General features: G+C 39.2%; 1 protein-coding gene and 1 pseudogene across 5 annotated transcripts; one reads left to right on the top strand and one right to left on the bottom strand.

Moving 5' to 3' along the window:
- Positions 1-513: 513 nt before the first annotated feature.
- LOC132267959 (small nucleolar RNA R71) lies at positions 514-612 on the top strand (annotated as a pseudogene).
- Positions 613-18389: 17777 nt separating this feature from the next.
- On the bottom strand, positions 18390-22560 carry LOC132266836 (uncharacterized). Of its 5 annotated transcripts, none has more exons than XM_059767828.1 (5): positions 22448-22553; positions 21624-21671; positions 21441-21494; positions 19732-19887; positions 18390-18768 (listed from the first exon to the last, which is right to left on the bottom strand). In XM_059767828.1, exons 1-5 carry the CDS (start codon positions 22464-22466, stop codon positions 18746-18748), a joined length of 300 nt encoding a protein of 99 aa, XP_059623811.1. In that variant the 5' UTR covers positions 22467-22553; the 3' UTR covers positions 18390-18745. The 5 variants fall into 5 exon arrangements, with proteins under 5 accessions (XP_059623811.1, XP_059623812.1, XP_059623808.1 ...); XM_059767829.1 differs by having other exon boundaries at positions 21459-21494; XM_059767825.1 differs by having other exon boundaries at positions 21441-21671; positions 22448-22560.
- Between the last annotated feature and the right edge of the window lie 355 nt (positions 22561-22915).

The raw sequence follows: 22915 nt of genomic DNA, 5'->3' as shown, positions 1-22915 counted from the left end.
CAAGAGAAATTCGGATGATTCCTCCAACTTGGATTATAATGAGTGCCATAAGGATTGTTCCCTTGGTTCACAAAAGCCGCATTGACTTGTTCATTAGGTTTACTTTGCACTTGTCCGTGAGGATAATAAGAAGTAGACTAAAGAACACTAGAACAAGTCATACATGTTTCATTTGGTGCACGATGAGAATGGTTAGGGAAAGAAGATACTTGGTTCGCCGAGTTTTAATTAATCAAAAATTGATCAAACCTTTGAGATAAAGACTTCATTTCGGCGGCTATTTCATTTGAATGGTCGACTTGATGTAAGCCAACGCTCTTTCTACCTTGTGAATTTCTACCATTCTTGGATGATAGTGTTCTATGCAAAGAATTTTCACTAATGCTCTCATAGAGACGCCACACGTCATCCTCATGCCTATCAATGTATGAGCCACCCATGGAAGCATCAACCATACCCTTATAGTTGTCCGATAAGCTCTCAAAGAAGTATTGAACTAATTGCCATTTGGGCATGTCATGATGTGGACACTTCCTAAGCAATTCATTGAAGCGTTCCCATGCCTCATGAAACGTTTCTCCATCCCCATGTGAAAATTCTCGAATTGAGGTCCTCATGGCATTGGTTTTAGAAACCGGATAGTACTTCTTCAAGAACTCTTGTTGCATTTCTACCTAAGAAGTGATTGAAAAAGGCCTAAGATTGTTAAACCAATACTTTGCCTTATCTTTTAAGGTGAATGGAAAAAGTTTGAGTTCTGAAACCTCTTCCGGCATGTCCGTATACTTTACGGTGGAACATACTTTAAGAAACTCATCCAAATGCTTGTAAGGTTCTTCACTTGGAAGTCTATGATAGTTAGGAAGCATTTGAATGGTTTGTGGTTTAATTTTATAATGATGTGCTCTAAATGGAGGCAATTGGATGCATGTAGGTGCATTATACTCATTAGGCACATAATGGTCTCTTAAAGCAAGAGGTGGATTAGCTACTTGAGGTGCAACATGAACACCTTGGTTTTGAATTCCTTGATTGTTGATGGGAGGTTGTGGAGCATACATTGGCCTTGGCATTCCATATGGAACTTGGCCTTGTTGTTGTGGTGGTTGGTGAATGAATGGCCTAGGCATGCCAAATGGTACTTGTATGTTCTCATTATGTACATTGGGATGAAGGATACCTTATTGGTCTACGTGACCAATGTCCTCAACATGATCATCATTATGGTCATCCATTGAAAGATTGGTTCTATTTGAACTTCCTCTTCCCCTAGGATTTCTAACGATAGATTCAAGATGCAAATCAAGAGGGACAAGAGTTGGTCTCAATGAACGACGTCCATGCATGCACAATGCAAAACAAAACAAACACAATGAATGACAAACAATATGCCTTCACAACAATGTAATTAGACTTCTTCCATAAACATTTAATTCATACTCCCATGCTTTAACAAAAATGATGCAAGACAATTAAAAATAAGCCTCTACGCGGGCCGATGATTTAACTAAGGGATTGAGTAAAGAAAGTCTCACAAAGGTCCTTTAGCACTTCAACTCCAAATTTAAAGCTTAGCTTAGCAAATTTTTAGAATTTTTAGCTTTTTACTTTCTTTGCTTGCTTGAATTAAATGCTCAATGGCTCCTTTGCTTGCTTCCTCTCCAACAATGCACCTAGTCAAGTAATCAACACAATAAGTAACCAACAAGAAAAATAGAAGTAAAGTAAAGACACGATCAAAAAAGTACTAATCCTAATCAATTCCGCAAATCCAACGTTGCCAAATCTAATCAACAAATCCCCGGTAACGGCGCCAAAAACTGACCGAGGGTATGCCGCACCACCGTCAAGCTTGGGAGTGTGTATTAAGGCGAGGGCCAAGAGTTTTACATTTATAGAAACCACTACTACCTTTTACTAAAAATATAGCTAGGGCGAGTAGGGATCGTCCCAAGGGATTATGAGGATCGAGCAATGTCGTGGAATTGTTATTAGGGTTAGTAGGTCGAGTGATCAAACAATTGGTTGGTTGGTGGATTAAAGAGCAACTAGATTAAGCTAAATGATAGCAAAAGAATGCAATTAAGAGTAAGTAAGAGAGAGAGAGAGGTCTTGGGGTTTAAAGATCACCACCAAGTAATGCATTTCTATATCATTGACAAATGATTAATGAAGGCAAATGGTGTGTTGCAATATTGGTGTGTGTGTGTTTGGTTGATTCAATAAGCAAGGATAACTATTTAAGTATGTATTGTCTAAACATCATGCGAAAGGCACAATATATCTAAGCAATGAAGCATATGTTGTCTAAATAACATATGAAAGGCACAATAAATCAAAATAAGTCATTAATCCTTTCATTAAGCTCACAATCCAAATACAACACAAGGACAGAGACATATGCAAATTGCATTCAAAAGCTTGGATCATCAAACAACAAGCATAGATTGTCCTCCCATTTAACACTACACTACAACTACACTACATCTACTCTACTAGCATGAAAATAAACTAGGGGAGAGGCACAATCCATCAAGGAATAAGCATGAACCATCAAGAGAATCACAAGAGCATTCATTTAAGCACTATGTTTTGACAATCTCCAAATCTATAGCATCAATACACATAGACATGCATCAATAACACAAAATCTAGAGACAAGCACATGAACATCTATTCTAGCATACATAGACATATGGATAGAATGAAATGATCAATTGGAAGCATTAAACCACATAAATCATTGAATAAATAAGATCTATATATATCAAAGTGTCAAAACATCAATTACAACACTAATCCCTCAATAATACATAAGATTAAGATATAGAAAGCATGCGTGGGGCTAACTCTAGCCCCAAGAGGATGTCTAGCCACTCATGGTGATGATGCTCCAACCCTCAAGGGCTAACTCCATAGTTGAAATCTGTTTCTTGTTGATGAAGAACTCCAATGGTGTCTCTAGCCTCCTCCTCCTCTAAGCTTGCTCTCCAAGAGATGATATGAAAATAATGTTGGCTCCCTTGTAAAAAGCAATCCTTATCCTTATATAGGTAGGTCAAAATGACACCCAAAATGAGCTGGGGTCGTGCACACAATATTCCCTAATGATTGGATAAAGGACAACTTTCAATGAGGTGGAATTTTAACTTTTTTGCACTGGAGGAAGTTCGACCGATCGAACCTTGGTCTTGGATCGATCGAACTAGCTGAGATCTATCAAACTTAGGCTGGATCGATCCAATTGGTTAAGCTTTTTGGAAAAAAAAAAATCTGAGATATTTATGGGAGATATTTATGGGAAAAGGACAAAAGTGGTTAGTGGGTGGTACAGCTGTGGATAGGATCAATCATTTGAATAAGGACAAAAGTGTTCGATCGATCGAAGGGTGGTGTTGGATCGATCGAACTTTTGGACTTTATGCTTTTTGGGCCAAGGCTTGGATCTATCTTGAAGTGCTGAGATCAATCATTGTTCGATCGATCGAACTTTGCTGCTTCCCACCTTTAGCTTCATTTGTTTCTTTCTTTCTCCACGTTGCTCCTTTCTTTGTTTAATCCCAGAATTGCTTCTATTAAGCTCTTATTTGGCTGAGTTAGCTTATTTTAGGGATAAATGCCTGAAAATGAAAATAATACGAAATCAATCTAAAACGGTAAAGTAAGATAAATAAAGGTACTAGAATGCCTAAGCTTAAGGGGTTTAAATACACACTTTTCAGTGCTCATCAAAGGTCACAAATGGCATTCCAAGCCAACCTTCACAAAGTTGGAAACCTCCAAGTCCACAAACCATCCAAGCATAATGAGAGTCTCAACTTTAATTCCTGTACCTAAAAAAAATGTCCCCACAATGTGGGTGAGTAACATAAAGCTACTTGTAGGAGATGAGCATGCATCGACCTAACTTTTTACAATTTTATCACCTTAAGGTGAAATATGTTAAAGGGGCTCATGCCACATAACGTCTATGTCAAAATGTGATCCAGGGAGCATCCTAAGCTACATAAGATCATTTCTAGCACAAATCACATCATTCGTGCAATTCCAACAACATAGGAGTATACTTACACAAAGTAACAAAATATAGATTCTCAAGGTTATCAACTTGAAATCTAAAATGCTAGAATAACCAAAGTGGGTCATGCTACCTAACGTCTATGTTCCAAATGAATTTATATGATCATTCCTAAACCACATTTGAACATATAAGGCATAACGTACTTAACAACATCAAAGCTCACAATGATTCACTAAAATCATAAAACATAGATGCGTTTGATAACATCAAAATGATTCACAAAAATCATAAAACATAGATATACTTAACAACATTAAAATGATTCATTAAAATCATAAACATAGATGTACTTAACAACATCAAAATGATTCACAAAAATCATAAAACATAGATGTACTTAACAACATCAAAATAATTCACAAAAATCATAAAACATAGATTGTAGGTGCAAAATTTCACCCAACCAATAATGATTGAGAAAAATAAAACAACTCACTCAAAAATAATAAAAATAAATAAGAACAGTGTGTAGAGAAGCATAGAATTGCTTGATCCTTTATTGGAGGTCTTAGCTTCTATTTATATACAAAAGATTGTAAGATTATGGTAGGACTCGCATTGCTTGCCCTCCAATTCTTTCTATATAACCATTCTTTTCAAATAGAGTTTTTTCCATTGTCGAATTTTCCATACATAGAACTTGCCTTGTACAGAACTTCCTATCAGAATTTTCCTTCTACAGTAAATCCTTCAAATGATAGGACTTGTGCATTCTTGGGCCGAATATATCTTGATCCGGCTGGGCTTAAGTAATAGGTCGGATGTTAAATACTCATAAGCTGAGCTGATGACTTCTTGATTCGGCCTTGATGGAAGTTGGAGGACAAATAACAATGGTCTTAGGCTGTAAATACCCTCAACTTGGGCTTAAGCATGATGGGCCTTATATGTCCTTGGAATGTAGATATGGGTAGTGGTGACGTGTGCGCTTTTTATTGGAGGGAGTTTTTTTCCCTCCACACTTTACCCCAAATTCCATTTTTAATTGAGTGACGGCTCCTATTAAAGAGGGAATTGAAACCGGTTTTCACTTTGCTTCAGAAACGGTTCGTGGTCTTTCATTATTACTCCGTCACACAAGATTTTGCAAGAGTTACATTTGCCCTTGCTGCACTTCTGCGTCCTTCATTCCATCGCTTCCTTCGCTTTGTCAGGTTAGTTTTGCATCTTTCTCTTCAATCTTTCATTATGAGTACTTCATCTACTCCCGAACGTGCAGACCTTGGGGATTCTGAATCCACACCTTCATCTTCCCCCGTTCGCATTAGGGCTCCCCCTCCTAGGGTTTCTACAGATCGCCCTTCGTTGAATCCATTAGGTACTTCCCCTCTTCCAACCGAAACATCCACCTCAGGCTCTGATTATGTTCTTACCCATGAAGAGAAGAAAGCAATCATCTCTATTCGCCGCATCAAGTTCTCTATTGCTTCGGTAATGGAAGAATTTGATATTCCTGAGGGAGTAGAAATTGCAGAATATCCCGAGGGTGCCGATTTCACCTCCGGCGAGGGAATTGAGGAGGATGAGTTGCTTCTTTCGGTAGGGCACCTTAACGCCCTCCGATTCCCTCTTCATCCCTTCTATCATTTAGTTTTCAATAAGCTAGGTCTCGCCCCCCTTCAGGTAAATCCTAATTTCTTTCGCATCCTTTCGGCACTGTTGGTGCGCCGAAAATTAGAGGCTCTGGATTTGACCCTTGCCAACCTTCTGCTTACTTACAATATATCTAAGCATGGGACCGAGCCTGGTCGCTTCTTTTTTACTTCTCCCCTTCATCAGAGGATATGCACGAACCTCCCTTCATCCGAAAAGAAATGGAAAGAAATGATGGTTGTAGTTAAAGGAAAATGGTTCGTGTCCCAATTAATTGCGCTCCCTATCCCGCGCAAATTTAGGAAATTAGGTATAAAATATTTAACCTCCCTTCATACCAAGTGTTCTGGCTGTTTTTCTTGCCAAGTCTTAATATTTCGCCGTATTTATGAGTTTCTTGGTGTTGTTTCAGCTACATTCCCATCCTCCGCAGCAAGGAACAGACTTTCTTTTCTTGAGGAACGAGTCTGGAGTGACCCCTCGCCTATCGAGGACCTGCTAACTTCTTCAAACCTCAAGGACATTGCCTCCAGTGCCGTTGCTGCAGACCTCATGGATCTGTCTCTACCATCCTTTGACAGTTTCCCCATGACTGAAGAGGAGATACAGAGGGCTGAGGCTTTAAAAAAGAAAGCCGAAGATGCCCAACCCTTGGTCGTCATTGGATCAACTGAGGATGAAGTGGAGGTTGAGGAACCACCATTGAAGAAATCTCGCCTCAACCCCTCATCCTCTAGCAAGGGCAAAGTCCCTTCTAAAAGCAGAAGGAAAAAGGCTGGAGAGGCCGAACCTGATGATGAAGTCAGGGCCTTTGTTCTAGCTGAGACTGGGGCTCCTTGGACTCCTTCCTTCGCCAGGGCTGACAGGTCAGTCCTGCACTCAGGGGATTCTGTGATTACAGACCCTTCAGCTGCACTGGCGGTGGCTCGAGGAATGTGGCTCCCAAAGGACAAGGAAGCCATCAGCCAAATGGGGTTGGAGCAACTACTCCCCTCTGCCCCAGTCCGGGCCATAGAGGTTCGCACTGCTCCTTCAGCATTAAGTTACTCTTGCTTGCTTATGTTTCTCTTTATGCTTATATTTGCTTCCCTGTTAAACAGAGTCTATACCACACCATGGCCCTCTGCGCCACTGCTGAAGCTCAATCCCTCTCCATCAAGAAGTTGGAGAATGATCTTGACAATGCAGAGAAGAGAGCCACTACTGCCTCTACCAATCTGAAGATAGCTTCTGAAGCCAAGGATGCGTATAAGAGGCAGTTGTCAGCCTCTGAGGCTAAGGTGGATTCTCTTCAGGCCGAGGTTCAACGCCTGACCGAGGCTCTTACTACTTGTTTCAAGGCGGGGAAGCAAATGCAGGGGCGCTACTCTTGTCTGGCGCACCTGGCTAGTGCTAAAGCGTTCCGGTCTGGCTATAATCAGGGCTCAGGCCCTAAGACGATGGATCCGGACGCCTTTGACAAGAAAGTGGGGGTGCACTTCCCATACGATGAAGGGCTAGAAGCTTTGGAAGCTGAAATCCGCTTTGCCGAGATGGTGAAGGCACACCTGAAGGGTACTCCTAGCTCCCCTGCTCCTGCGGCTTCAACTCCTCCTACCTCAAGTCCTAATGTAGTGGATGCTTTTGAATCTACTCCCTTCGATCCGAAGAGGAAGTAGAGCCATGTATTTTGTTTTTATGAACAGCCTGTTTTGGGATAATGAATATAATTTTTCGTTTTAGGCTTGCCTGACTTGTTTTTGCTGTATGCTCTTGATACTGTTCATATTTCTCTGTCTGGTAATGTGTTTAAACACTAAACATTGTCTTTATGCTTCGGATTTATGCTATCTGTGAAAACGCAAGGATTGTGGGAAGAAGGAGATCCTTTTAACAGTTTAGTTGATATCGCAGGATGATTCATATGGACAATGATTTAACTGTTAAATGAACCCTCCTTGCCTTTTACTTGCCTGTGGTAGACGTATACATACTCTTTCCTTCTCATGTGTTCCTGATGTGAGGTGGAGTATGATGAACTTATGATATATCCGCATCCACAGGGTTTTAAACACTTGGAGTTTGGTGGAAAGAGTTCTGATCCGGGTACCAGAGGTCTAAAGCGAATTACTCCTTGGCACTGAGTGTGGAGGGATATTGCTGAATAGGACACTTAGGGTCCAATTCTGTCTCGGATACTTAGGATTCGAGGCGAATTATCCCTCGGTACTGAGTCGTGGAGGACTAGTGCTGAATAGGACACTTAGGGTCCGAAGCTGTCTCAGATACTTAGGATCCGAGGCGAATTATACATTCCCTGGCGTGGAGCCGGAGGGGGGTTTCGTCGAGCCGAACACTTACGGTCCGAGGTGAGATTTTCGCCAAGCCGAACACTTAGGGTCCGAGGTGAGATTTTCGCCGAGCCGAACACTTAGGGTCCGAGGCGAGATTTTCGTCGAGCCGAACACTTAGGGTCCGAGGCGACCTACTCTCCGGCGCTGAGCCTGAGGGGAGGTTTAAATGAATCACTCCCCGGCGCTGAGCCTGAGGGGAGGTTTTGCCGAGCCGGACACTTAGGGTCCGAGGCGAGAAAACTACTCCCCGGCGCTAAGCCTGAGGGGAGGTTGTGCCGAACCGGACACTTAAGGTCCGCGGCGAATGAATTACTCCTCGGCGCTGAGCCTGAGGGGAGGTTTGTTTTATATTTTTCCTCAAACCACTTATCATGAGGCCGAGGACTTAAAAATGATAGGAGGCCAAGAAAGTGAGTAACAGTGGCTGTGAAGTTTTCCATTTGTTGACTTTAGAGACCTGCCTCCACTGATACTCCCTTCTTGGCAGCCAAATGTTGTGGACCACACATATATGAACCGCATTTCTTTTCTATTTCTATCCGATGTGGGACATAGACTAAATTTTGTCAAAAAAGTCGGTGTAAGGAATGCCTCTGGTATTGAGCTTGACAGCCTTAAATACCAGTGGGCCCTCCTTACACCGTAATTAACTATTTGAATATTCCCATATATAACAAAATGTAGCACATACTGTTTTATCGATGTGGGAAGAAAGTTTTAAGCACAGGCCATAATTCATGTGTTTTGTGTCTTGTGTGCTTGTTGTTTTTTGTTTTGTTTTTTTTTTTTTTTGTTTGTTTTTGTAAAAATCATTGTAAATGCTTTTTAGCAGCTTGCTTCTAACACATAAATGCTTTTTAGCAGCTTGCTTCTAACGCATAGTGCGACTTGGCATGCGCATAAAAGATGCGTAATCATAGAGTCGTATGGCCCCATTTTTATAAAAAGAAACAAAAATATAGAAAAGTGTGGCTGACTGTGGACATATTCAGCCTTATTTGTGAAGAACTTGTAGCAAAATTGACAAACTTGACTAATGAAAATACCTTTTCAGGTGTATTGCGTTCCAAGGACGCGCAATGGGACGTCCGCCAGCTTCGGCCAAACGATATGCTCCTTTCCTCACTACTTCGGTAACTCTGTAGGGTCCGGTCTAATTAGGTTCCAGTTTCTTTACATGAGCTGTCTCCTGCTTCAAAACCCAATCGCCTACCACAAAGCTCCTGAATCTGACGCGTTTGTTATAACTGTTACACACCTGCTGTTGGTATGCCGCGAGCCGAATTGCTGCCGCATCTCTCCTTTCGTCCACAAGATCAAGGCTATGTTCGAGTTGTTGCTCATTGTTCCCTTCCAGTACCAAAGATGTCCGAAGGGTTGGGATTATGGACTCGGTATGAATGACAGCTTCGGATCCATATGCCATAGCAAATGGGCTTTCTCCCGTGGGCCGTCTTGGAGTGGTTCGATAAGCCCAGAGCACTTGAGGGAGATTCTCGTACCACTTTGTCTTCAATTTCTCCAATTTTTTCTTTAAGCACCCGAATATCGTGCGATTAGTTATTTCAGCTTGCCCATTGCCTTGTGGATGACTAACTGCAGCCAATTTTTGCAGGATTCCATGTTCACTAAAGAACTCTTGTACTTCTGTTATCGAGGTTCTTACCATTGTCCATTACGATGACTTTCGGTACCCCAAACCGGTAAATAATGTTGCTCCAAATGAAATGCTTTACTTCTTCGTGGGTGACGCTAGAGAAGGCTTCAGCTTCCACCCACTTGGTGAAGTAATCCATAGCCAGAAGCACATGCTCTTTTTTTTCCATGGTTTTGGGTAACGGTCCTACTATATCAATCCCCCATTGGGCGAACGGCCATGGATTAGCCATGACGTGCAAACCTTCGGCAGGTTGATGCTTTATTGGACCATGGCGCTGACACTTGTCACATCTTCTTGAGTATTCCTCGGCATTCCGAGCCAAGTATGGCCAAAAATACCCCTGGGTTAGAATTTTGTGTGCAAGGGATCTTCCTCCGGAGTGGTTTCCACAATCTCCTTCATGAACTTGTTTTAGAATTGTGAGAGCCTCAGTAGGGGTTAAACACTTGAGATAGGGACCGGAGAATGACCTTCGGTACAATTGGTTATTGATGATTGCGTACTTAGCCGCGATAAGCCTGAGCTTCCTTGCCTCAGCTTTCTGATTCGGGAGAACCCCTTCCTTGAGGTAGGCCTCGATTGGATCAATCCAGCAGGGCTCGCGTGGTACTTCCGGGATCACCATCACCTCTTGCTGGGGATTAATGCTGGGCTCTTCGAGAACATCGATTGGAACAAGCCGAATCAACTCTTCATCTGAAGATGATGCGGCTGCAGCCAATCGATCTGCTTCAGCATTTTCATCTCGTGGTACCTAATGGAACTCGATTTGATCGAACTCCCGGATAGCACTCTCTACAGCATTTTTGTACGACTTCATACGTTCCTCCTTGGGAGAATATTGCCCTGTCACTTGATTGATCACAAGCTGTGAGTCACTAAAAACTTTTAAATATCGTACCTGTAGCTGTTTAGCTAGCCGAAGTCCGGCGAGCATCGCCTCATACTTGGCCTCGTTATTAGTAGATGGGAAATCTAGCAAAATTGACTGCTGCAGCTTGGTACCCTCGGGTGTTGTGATGTCAATCCCGGCCCCGGCCCTTTTTCGGTTGGAAGAGCCATCAACTCGTAACTCCCAGTATGGCTCTTGAAGTGTCGGTTCCTCAGGTTGATCTTCGTACTCTAGTAGGAAATCCGCTACCGACTGCCCCTTGTGAGATACCTTCGGTGCATAGGTGATGTCAAAAGAGCTAAGTTCAATAGCCCATTTTGTAATTCGACCAGACAGGTCTGGTTTAGCTAGGATAGCCCGTATAGGGTGATTTGTAAATACCACTATGCTGTGAGACTCGAAGTAATGTCGAAGTTTCCTCTTGGCATAAATTAATGCCAGGATTACCTTTTCTGTCTTGCTGTACCGTGTCTCGGCATCCGTCATCGTTTTGCTTGTGTAAAAGATTGGGTGTTGAACCTTGCCTCCTTCTTTGATCAACACTACACTTGTTGCTATAGCTGATACTGCCAGGTACAGGATGAGAGTGTCTCCGGGCATTGGAGCAGAAAGGATTGGGGGTTTTGTCATGTAGCTTTTCAATTGATTGAGAGCTTCCTGCTGCTGAGGTCCCCACGTATCTTTGTTTTTTGATCGAATAGCATCAAAGAAAGGTTTATACTTATCAGATAATCGGGATATGAACCGACTGAGAGCCGCAATTCGGCCGGTTAGAACTTGCACTTCCCTGCGGGTCTTCGGCTCCGGGTTCTGTATGAGTGCCTTTGCCTGAGCTGGGCTTACTTCTATTCCTCTTTTATTTACGACGTGGCCAAGGAACTGTCCTGACGAGACGGCGAAGGGGCACTTAGTGGGGTTCAGCTTCATATTGTATCTCTTGAGAGTATCAAAGACCTCGTGGAGGTGCTTCGGGTGGTCCTCTTTCCGTATACTTTTGACCACCATATCATCGATATAGGCTTCAACTGTATTTCCCAGCAGATTATTGAAAATTTTATTGACAAGTCGCTGGTAGGTGGCTCCGGCATTCTTTAGACCGAAGGGCATCACTCTGTAGCAGTAAGTGCCCGTTTCTGTGATGAAAGTGATTTTATCCTCATCTTCAGGATTCATGGGAATCTGATTATAGCCGGAGTATGCATCGAGGAATGTGAGCCTTTCATAACCCGTCGTAGCGTCCACCATTTGATCAATCTTGGGCAGAGGAAAGCTATCTTTTGGGCAAGCTTTGTTAAGGTTGGTATAATCTACGCATACCCTCCATTTTCCATTCTTCTTTTGAACGACTACTACATTTGAGAGCCATTGTGGGTATTGCACCTCTCGAATGAATCCTGCTTGTAATAGTTTATTTACTTCATCGGCTATTCTGCGATTCCGTTCAGGTGCGAATCGTCGGTGCCTCTGCTTGACTGGCCTGAACTCTGGGTTAACCCTCAGACTATGGCATGAGACTGTAGGATTGATCCCCACCATGTCCGAGTGATCCCAGGCAAAGACATCCGAGTTGCACCGAATGACCCTGATCAATGCTTCCTTCTCTTCGGCTGTGCAAGATGAGCCAATGTAGGTGGTCTTCTGAGGGTCTCCGAGGACTACCTCTATAGCTTCGAGGGACTCTTCGGTAGGTGCTTTAGCTTCGGCTTCTTCCTCTGCCTTGAGATACTTGGGCAAGGGATACTGTAACTGCTATTTAATTGCGTCTTTGGGATTCGCCTCTGACTGAGGTGATTTCGACGCTTTCTTTGCTTCGTGTAACGTTAGCATGTAACATTCTTTGGCAGCAACCTGGTCTCCCCAGAGGTCGATTACCTCCCTGCCATCCGGGGATAAACACCTCATTACTTGATGAAGTGTAGAGGGGACTCCGTTCATACGATGGATCCAACCTCTCCCCATAATGAGGTTATAAGATGGATGAATCTCTGTCACGACAAAGTTTTCCTTCAGAGTTCTTTTTGCTGCAGTAACGGATAGATCGATCACCCCAAGCGGATTCACCTTCGTACCATCAAATCCCACTAGGGGGCCGGAAGTTGGCCTGATAGACGATGGTGAAACCCCCAACTGATCAAAAGCTGTTTTTGTAATGATGTTGGCGCTACTTCCCGGATCTATCAGTACTCTCCTGATCATGTAATTCGCTACCAGGAGGCTGATGACCAAGGGGTCCTCATGCGGGCGCTGGACTCTAGAAAGATCATTGTTACCGAATCCAATGTTGATGCTGCCTGGTGCAACCGTGTTTACCGAAGACAATCTTCGTAACTTATGAGCCTCTCTCAGCCTGGATCTGTACAACTCTTCAGACTCTTCATCATCCTCTGACCTTCCGTGTATAGCATGGATAACCTTTACCTAACCGCCCTCTACCCATCGAGGGTTAACCTCCCGAGGTTTTACGTGCTCCTTCGTGGCGAGATACTCCACCAATTCTCCTCTCGCTATCATGCTTTCTACGTGTCGCTGTAGGGACCTGCAGTCATTGGTGGTATGCCCATAATCTCTACAGTAGGCACAATGTTTGCTTTTGTCCCTCTGCTCCAAGGGTTGTTTCATGGGCTGAGGAGTCGCGAACCTCATCTTATTCTCTTGGAATAGGCGCGCCAAGGTAGTACGGAGAGGGGTAAGCCTGTCCTCTGTCCTTCGCCTTTTCTCAAATGCTTTGGGTGACTTGTGTGGCGGTATGAGGAACCTTTTTGGCATCCTTGTGCTCGCAGCTTTCTCTCGAGACTTGTTTTCCTCTGTGACGAGGGTAGCGTGCTGTGCACGGTGAGCTACGTTTTCCTCCAACCGAATGTAGATTTGTGCCCTAGCGTTCAAAGTCTGCATATCCGGGGGGGAATATTTGACCAAGGATGTGTGAAACTTGGTTCCCTGGATCATTGCCAACTTAAATGTTTCGATTGCCGTGGCAGGATGGCAATCTGCTATCTCCGAGGCCTCCATGTTAAACCTGGATAAAAAATCTTGCAAAGTTTCTCCCTTCCTTTGCCTTATGGTGAAAAGGCTGGCGATACTTTTCTTCTACTTCTTATTTCCGCAATACTGGGCTAAGAACATAGTGCACAAGGTCTCATAGTCAGGGATAGACTTGTGTGGCCTATTCCTGAACCATTCTAACGCTGCTCCGGTTAAACTGGTAGGAAAAACCTTACACATCCACGGATCGTTATGATCGTCCAGTGCCATCTTTTGCGCATAATGATCGAGATGCCGAGAGGGGTCTCCTGCCCCATCGAACTGGGTGAAGGATGGCATAGTGAACTTCTTCGGCCTCTCCACAAGGTACACCTCGTCAGTAAAGGGGGTCTTAACCAAGGAGTTCTTGTGCTCTCTAGCCATCTAGGCTGGTGTCTGGACTCTCAAGAGCTTCTTTTCGTCGAAGGCATCTTGTACACGTGCGCCATCTAGAACGCCATTGGACCATACCATAAGCTTATGGCTGGACTCGGCCTGTTCGTCCTGTGTGTGATGCGGGAGATTATCCGAAGCAACCGTCTCGGACCTCGTCCCTTGCTTTTGCTGAACCTCACTAGGTCGAGCCCCGTTGGGTGGTGTCTCGTTGGCTGGAGGCTCGTGAACCGGAGGTAAATTCCGGGTGAGGGGTGGTGCCGCAGCATCGCCTGGTGGTGGTTGTGGCGTTAGCCTGGCCATGGCCGTGTGCAGCGTATAAGTCTGCTGCTGAAGCGCAGCTATCTGGGCGACACTTGTATCGTTTGCTTGCCGGAGTGTCTCAAATTGGTGCAAGAACTCTTCTCGCATCTTTTGCATCAATTCTATCTGTTGATTCATTGCTGACTTTCCGTTTGACATTCCAGACACGATTAAAGGATTTAATTTGAAGAACAAGTGGGAGTATATTTCTATACGTTTCCCACAGACGGCACCAAAGTGTAGGTGCAAAATTTCGCCCAACCAATAATGATTGAGAGAAATAAAACAACTCACTCAAAAACAATAAAAATAAATAAGAACAGTGTGTAGAGAAGCGTAGAATTGCTTGATCCTTTATTGGAGGTCTTAGCCTCTATTTATATACAAAAGATTGCAAGATTATGGTAGGACTCGCGTTACTTGCCCTCCAATTCTTTCTATATAACCATTCTTTTCTAATAGAGTTTTTTCCATTGTCGAATTTTCCATACATAGAACTTGCCTTGTACAGAACTTCTTATCAGAATTTTCCTTCTACAGTAAATCCTTCAAATGGTAGGACTTGTGCATTCTTGGGCCGAATATATCTTGATCCGGCTGGGCTTGAGTAACAGGCCGGATGTTAAATACTCATAAGCTGGGCTGATGACTTCTTGATTCGGCCTTGATGGAAGTTGGAGGACAAATAACAATGGTCTTGGGCTGTAAATACCCTCAACTTGGGCTTGAGCATGATGGGCCTTATATGTCCTTGGAATGTAGATATGGGTAGTGGTGACGTGTGCGCTTTTTATTGGAGGGAGTTTTTTTCCCTCGACATAGATGTACTTAACAACATTAAAATAATTCATTAAAATCATAAATATAGATGTACTTAACAACATCAAAATGATTCATTAAAATCATAAATATGGATGTACTTAACAATATCAAAATTGCTAATAACCAAAACCACAAGTTACAATATAAAAATGATTGTTAACTTGGAATTGAATGCGTAAACAAATAGTGGAAGACTTGGACATCACGTCTCGGATTTTCGTCAAGAACAAAATAGTTATTCCGGGCATTAACCCACTGGGAAGACCACCCTAGTGCGCACTATCTCAATTGGCGAGAACTCATACCTCTCGCACTAGAACCAAACTCTAGCCATGTCACTTGTAACAATGTCCCAAAACTCCAAAATAATCAAATAAGTTCACAACTTATACGTAATTATATAATGCACGAAAACCACCTTCCATGCACAAGTAGGTTGAAACCACACAATCCATGCCTTAGAGTTTCAATTCTAAAATGGCATATATAATATCAATTACAAAGTGTACAATTCATTACACATGGTATCAATATATTTTATAAAGAAAACATGTTCTCATGAATATAAATATAACAACAAAGTTGTCCAATGCTCAAAACACAACAAAGTGAATACATAATACGTTCAAGTCCATGATTTGAATATAGAAACAACTTCTAAAATACCAATAGATCTATGGAGCCATTAGATAGAATTTAATTAAACAAGATAATCAAATTCTCTAGATTTCAAATCAAATTCGAATAACCTCAAATTAATATATGTTAAACAATATAGCAAGCTCATTACATATATCAAATCAAAAGTGTCAAATGAGCAAGATAGCATCATATAGAATTTAATTAATTTAAATTAATTAAATCTCTAGATTTCAAAAGTTATTCAAATGATTCCAAATTAATATATATCAAGCACCAAATCATGATCATATCATATCTCAAGTCTAAAATGGAATACAAGTAAAATACAATTTACTAAAATTTAAATCAAATTAAATCCATTTAATCTTTAGATTTGAAAACTCATCCAAATCATCCCAAATTAATATACATCAAAGATCAACTCATGGCCATGCCATTTACCAAGTCTAAAATGAATTATATGCAAGACATGATAAATCACTAATTTATCAAATTAACAAAAGACATACATACAACTTATATAAGCATCAATAGTATGCAAGAAACAAAAATATAACCCTATAACATCCCCTGCCTCACTAGAGAAGTGTCTCTCTAGAATCCAAGGCAAATCAACACAAAATGGCAAACCCTTCAAGGGTTATGAAGAGGAGGATGAGGGGAACAAAAAGTATTCGCAAGGTCAAGCTTAGAAATCAATGGAAGGCTCTCAAAAATTAAGGTCAAAGCTTAAGGCTTCAAGCTCCATCCATGGATGCTAGGGTTTTGGGTGAGGAAGGAAATGAAATAATGAAATGAGTGTGAGTGGAGGAATTAGAAATCCTCCACTCACAATGTGATCTTACACCATGGTCAACACACACTAGTTTGGTCAATTGCTCAAAAACCCTTTTTTAAAACCATAATCCTAAAGTGGCCCAAAAGTAATTTACAAGACTTAATCCCAAGCCTATACTTGTCAACCATCCAAGCCAACTAGTGCACCAATCTTAGGCCAACAAGTGGGTGAATCTCCACCCTCCAAATGTCACAAGATGATGCCTCCAAGTCCCTCCACCCCAATGCCAACAAGTGGCTCCATGAGAGTGTGACACTTGTCACACTTTCCAAAAATTGCAAAAAGGTCCTTTTGAAAATATCTTTCAAATTAAATTGCAAAATGGTCCCTAAGACGAAAAATAATTACTTTACAATAATTACACAAAAACCCCAAAAGTCTAGAATATTACAAAAAAATTATGCGTCTATACCCTTTACAAGAAAAGTAAGCACTTAGCATGCTTTTTTAAAAAAGTGAAAAATGCACATAGTATGGAATTTAAATATCATGGTTGCATGCAAAATCGGAATCAAATCCGAACATGAAAAGTGAGGTTATGCCAACAAAGTGACAACCGAGAAAAAGACGAAAAATGAATAGTGTCACAAAAGTGAAAATGTGAAAATGACTCGATCCTCAAGGAGAGTCGTCAATCCAAGGAAAAGAGTCTCGGAAACCATCCCCGAGCACTCAAGATGACATTAAGTGGTAAGAAACCAAACTCAGAAAGGAAAAGATCAACGGAAAAAAAATATCCGTGAAAATCTGAGAAAATGAAATGAATGAAAATAACCGGGTCATTACAGAAAAAAAAAAAAAAAAAAAAAAAAGAGTGATAAGTGTCACTCATTCATTGGGCAACTTGTTGACTAACCATTGATACACTTGTTAGCTTGGATTGGTGACAAGTGTAGGCTTGTGATTAAGCCTTGTGAGGAGGCCTAAATGGGTGACAAGTGGATTGTGGATGTTTCATTCAAGAGATTTTGAAAAGCAGAATTTATTCATTATTCATCAAATTCAAATTTGAAGAAAATGGGAAAACATTCATGAAGTATTGTTTAATCTACAAGCAATCCTTATACAAAGATCAAGAGTAAGCCTGAGGTTGAGAATTGTTGGACGGGGGAGTTGCAAAGCCAAGGATTGTCAGCGATTGGTTTTTAGTAGAATGATAGGGTGCGAGCCTTAGTCAAAGATCAATGTACTTTATTTCAAACATAGTGAATCGTTTTGCTCTGGACAACATAGTCTACGAGGTTTTTCCCATAACGATTGGTTGATTTCCACCAATCGAGGGTTCCTAACTAAAAATCCTAGTGTCATCTCTCAAACTTTATTTACTTTACTTGTACTTTATTTTTGCTTTGTGAGTTTGATTTTAGTTTTATTTTGGTAAAATAAGAACAAATTAGATAAAGGAGTAAGTAAAACCTATTCACCCGTGCCCATTTAGGTTATTTTTAAATACAAACTTCCACATCCTATTCCGCTACACAACTCACTTGTAACAGAGGAGAGGTTCATGTAGGTTAGTTTTATTTTTAGGGGAGGACCAAGTTATTTCTCAAATCATAAGGGAGGCCCCTGTAATTATGACAAACTATTGAAAAAATTTGTATAATTTACCCTCAAATTTGTACATAAGTAAACTCAAACAAAATAAAATTGTATATGAATATAAACCAACCAATATTGGCCTCCTTATTAACCTTTTACGACTATTTATTAGACCACAACAAACCGTACTAGTCATTTTCTGAATCGGCTGACTTGGCCGATTTAGTGGTGAACACCCTCATCATATTTTGTTTAAAATTTATACAAAATAAACTCAAACAAGATAAATTTATACATGAATATAGACCACCAACGGCCTCCAAATTGACCTTTTACCATTGTGTTGATATGATGACAACAATTGGCATGAGTGAGTAACATTGTGATTGCGTATTCTTTATATTGGCCCATCTACATACTAGACTAACACACAGTATTTGATGAAACCATAACAAAGCACCATTATTAAAGAAGGGCATTATAGCCATTATTTTAATACATCATTCACCGTACGTTGAAGAGTACGTTATTAATATCCATTTCCCAGTCCTAAATTTTATAACATAACAAGGTTCAGTGCCTAGTTGGTCCAGTGTTCCTTGTGCATTCATTCAATATAACAAGGTTAAGTCCCTTGTTGGTCTGGCCCTGCAGCACAAATCCCCAAATCACAAAATAAAATAAATGTCAAAACTCCAATACACATAATTTAGGACTCCAGTATTAGAAATGAGACAATAAAGCTACATATATAGTATTACTTATATGGTCAAAAATACAATTTTATAATTTCAACTATTATATGTACCACAAACTAAATTTTTCCGCCACACAATATAAATGAACGACAACACAATTCAACTACCTAAAGTAATTAAGAAAAGAACAGTGTCATTCTGTTTATTTATTTATTTATTATTATTATTATTTTGAGAGGGGGTCTCAGCCCAACAATAAAGTTATTTTATTGTAATATGAAGGTAAGGCTCTACATAGACTACATACATCAACTCCCCTCAGACAAATTTCGTACATTGACCTAACCTCCTTATTTATTTATTTTTATTTTTTATTTTTTTATCAGATAGTCACTCTCCAAAAGGAGTTGAAGTCTCCCACTACTACAAGTTCTACAAAGAGTGGAGTTCAGAATTTTTTATTTTATTTTTCTTTTTTAATGTGAAAATATACATACTGGCTTAAGTGAAAATATACATACTTGCTTTTGATTAAATTCAACAACTTATTAAGGACCTGTTTGATATTCATTTTGTTTTTGTTTTGTTTTTATTTTTATTATTATTATTTTTTAATAAAGATGGTATAATGTAGCATAGTAAAACATATAAACACGCTTGATAATTTTTATTAGAATAGTTTCATGTTTGTTTCCAAAAAAGACCAAAATCATAAACATCAAATTTGGTGTTTCCTTTTCGACTTTGTAACAACAGCACTGTAACTATGAACAATACAAATAAATAAATAAATAACATTTTCAATAAGTTATTTTATTTTTTAAACTTGTAACATTTTTTTACTTAAAAAAATTTTACTTGTAAAGATATTTAATAAATTTATTAGAAAGTGGTTGAAAGAGAGAAGACATACATGCTTTAGGAACCAAAACAGCACGACAACCTCCTTCTGTATCAAATTCATATATCAGTTCCATATTAAATTTAGAAGAAGGAGGATCCAACACAGCATCAACACCTCTTTCTGTCAGACGACTTCCAATAGCATATCCAGCACCGTAAGCCGCGCCTTCGAAGAAATTAGGAAAATCGATCACTTTCATAAGCACTCAACTTCATATAATTTATATATATATATATATATATATATATGCGCATGCGGACAAGACAACCAGTGGTGTAGTCACATAGGGACAAGTGGGGGCAACAGCCCCCACTGAACTTTTAAATTTTTTTTTTATGAAAAGATTTTTATATATGTATACTAAAATTTAAGAGTGCCACATATATTACTATATATATTCAAAAGTTCGTTCACGGTTTTACACTTTTTCACAAAATATAATATTTTTTTCACTTTCTCAAAATATTACAGTATATTCTACTTTCCCAAACAATATGATATTTTTTTTGACTTTCTCAAAATATTATATTATTTCCTATTTTTTTCAAAAAATACAAGATATTCTCACATTTTTTACTTTACCACAAGCAATTGCATTGTTTCCATCGCATTTTCAAATTTTCAGTCTTCAATATTTTTCTTTTCGTGAGTCTTCAATATTTCACAAATTCACAATCCAAAAAAAACAAGCGGAGCAACCATACTACTTTACCAGTAGACAGAAACTCGGTAAGTCGTATTATTATTTTTTTATCATCTAAATTTACGATTATTATTTGATATTATAATTTTAATTAGAAAAATTATTTTAGGACTTGTTCTTTCAAATTTTAGTTTGTGTAATTGTGTTACTAATTATTATTCTATAAATATGACTTACGAATTTTTTTTTTTTTTTTTTTTTTGGTAAGCTTGTAACCCAAATCAATGAAATTACATATTCACTTACCCTGTCAAATTTTGCAATTGATTGGATTATATGGTTTTAACTTATAAGGTTAATTATCTTCATATCTTTGCTTTTTATTTTATTTTTAATATGAATGAATTTTTATTATGAATTGATTGACACATGGCAGTTATTTAGAATGTTTCTTACGATGAAATTTTTTGGAATGAAATTGGTTATCAATTATCATGCAATTTTATTTTTATTTATTACCATGAAATTGGTAGTACGGTTGACAATTATATTATTATTCAAAGCTTTTAGTTGTGGATGTGCTAAATAGAAATGTTATGAATCAATGTTTTAATTTTTACATATATTATTTTGTTTCAAATTATATATATATATATATATATATTATTGCTATTAAAAATTGTCCCACTGAAAGAAATTCCTTGCTACACCACTGGAGACAACATACATGTATTCAAGCAAGAAAGGAGGACAAGAAGTATTCAAAAAGCAGAAGAATTTTTTATCGCATAATGCGAGTCCTGCTTTAGCGTGATGTAGAGATTTTCAACACACTTAAATGTTGTTTTAACACATTTGTTCTAAATCTAAACATAAACTAATGTATTGAAACATAAAGTAACAGGGTTGAAAAGAAATTTTAAGATAACTTTTTTTTTTTTTTTTTTTGAATAAATAATTTTAACATAGTTGAATCGTGATTTTTAACACATTTGTTCACACTACACCAGAGACCCGCTACAGTAGAGGATTCAGATGCAATGTACTTTATCTCATTGAAAAGCATTTCACTTACCCTTCAAGAAAGAGTTACCGGTTTCTTTAAGTAATTGTTTGGGCGGTTGAGGAGCTGCAGTAACCACATAGCACGCACAGTCATCCAAGAAGGAAGAAAGACAGTTAAAAAAGATGGATCTATTGTGTAGCCCGTGACACTTGTAAGCTTTCAGAATCAGCAAGCAACTAGAAGAAGAAATACCTGGGGGAGGTGGAGGTGGAGGTACAGGGCGAGGTGGAGGTGCCCTTACTGCAGAAATATTATATAGGCCAATATATGAATGCCAAAATATTAGATCATAAATTTAGTGTATACATATATATATAAACGTAACAAAAAAAATATAAATTTGGAAACCTAATGTCAATATGAACAATTTAATTACACATAACAAAGTAACTCACACCATTCTTTTGGTAATGATGGTAAAGACTCCAATGATGTCGAATGAAAATAAATTAAGAAAAAGAAATATTATGTCATCGATCAACATTTCAAAGTTGTAACAATTTTGTAAATTAATGATTGAGATCAAAGAAGTTACGGGATACTTATAAATATGTGATTATAAGGTACTATGTGTTTACATATAATTAGAAAAAGTTTACTTCAATAAGGTTAGTCCATGCTGTATTAGTCTATATGCGTTTCTAACTTTTTTTCAAAGGTCCGATGTAATTATCGGTTCGTAACTTTTTTTCAAATGTCTTATACCGTTACATATTTCGATGAACCAACCGGTTTAGCCGGGTTTATACCGATATTCACCCGAGTCTGTTACACCGAGTCCGTTACACCGTGACGTGCAAACCATGATTTAGTCTTATTCCATTTAAAAACGCGCAAATAAAAAGTGTTAAAAGAGTGAAAGACTCGTAATACACCGCAAACCATGAGTTAGTCTTATTCCATTTAAAAACACGCAAATGAAAAGTGTTAAAAGAGTGAAAGACTCGTAATAATATCTTATGCATGTGTATGAATTTTCTAATTTAAATTTCTAATTTCAATTTACAGAAGTATACCTCCTCCGGAACGACGCATGGTTGCAGAAAAGAAGCTTGAGAAACTTAGAGATTGGATATAGAAATTGGAGAGCTAACTGGAGGAAATATTTTAGGCTTTGAAGGCTAGGATGATATATATCTGAATATTACATACATATATATAGGCCCCCCCCCCCCCCCCCCCAGTGGTGAAACGTCGCTATTCGAACAAATTCTTTTTAATAAAGTGGGCCTTAAGTGCGCAAAACATCTTACTCCACCACGTCAGTTTTAAAAATGTACCATGTTTAGATTCTTAAAGAAATTATTAGATTGTCCAGATTCGTTAGACATTTTGTGAACTAATATAATAAAAGTTAATATTAAGATTTTTTTTGTATTATATTTATACACTTTTGTGTGATCATTTTTTTAATTTGAGGCGTTAGATTTAACTAGTAGACAATCTAATAAAAGTTAATATTGAGATTTATTCTTTTTATATTA

Source organism: Cornus florida, unplaced genomic scaffold (genome assembly GCF_030987335.1).
Source record: "Cornus florida cultivar Cherokee Brave unplaced genomic scaffold, ASM3098733v1 CherokeeBrave_3.0.0_Hap2_Chr07, whole genome shotgun sequence".
Taxonomy (NCBI): domain Eukaryota; kingdom Viridiplantae; phylum Streptophyta; class Magnoliopsida; order Cornales; family Cornaceae; genus Cornus; species Cornus florida.
The sequence above is the reverse complement of the archived record's forward strand: the minus strand, read 5'-3'. Positions and strand labels throughout refer to the sequence as shown.

What these genes read in the sequence shown, in the direction of transcription:
- LOC132266836 (XM_059767825.1), bottom strand. An exon ending in CGGTAACTCTTTCTTGAAGG is followed by an intron (nt 19,888 to 21,440) that starts GTAAGTGAAATG and finishes ATTTCTTCGAAG; the next exon opens with GCGCGGCTTACGGTGCTGGA. An exon ending in TGTTTTGGTTCCTAAAGCAT is followed by an intron (nt 18,769 to 19,731) that starts GTATGTCTTCTC and finishes TTTGTGCTGCAG; the next exon opens with GGCCAGACCAACAAGGGACT.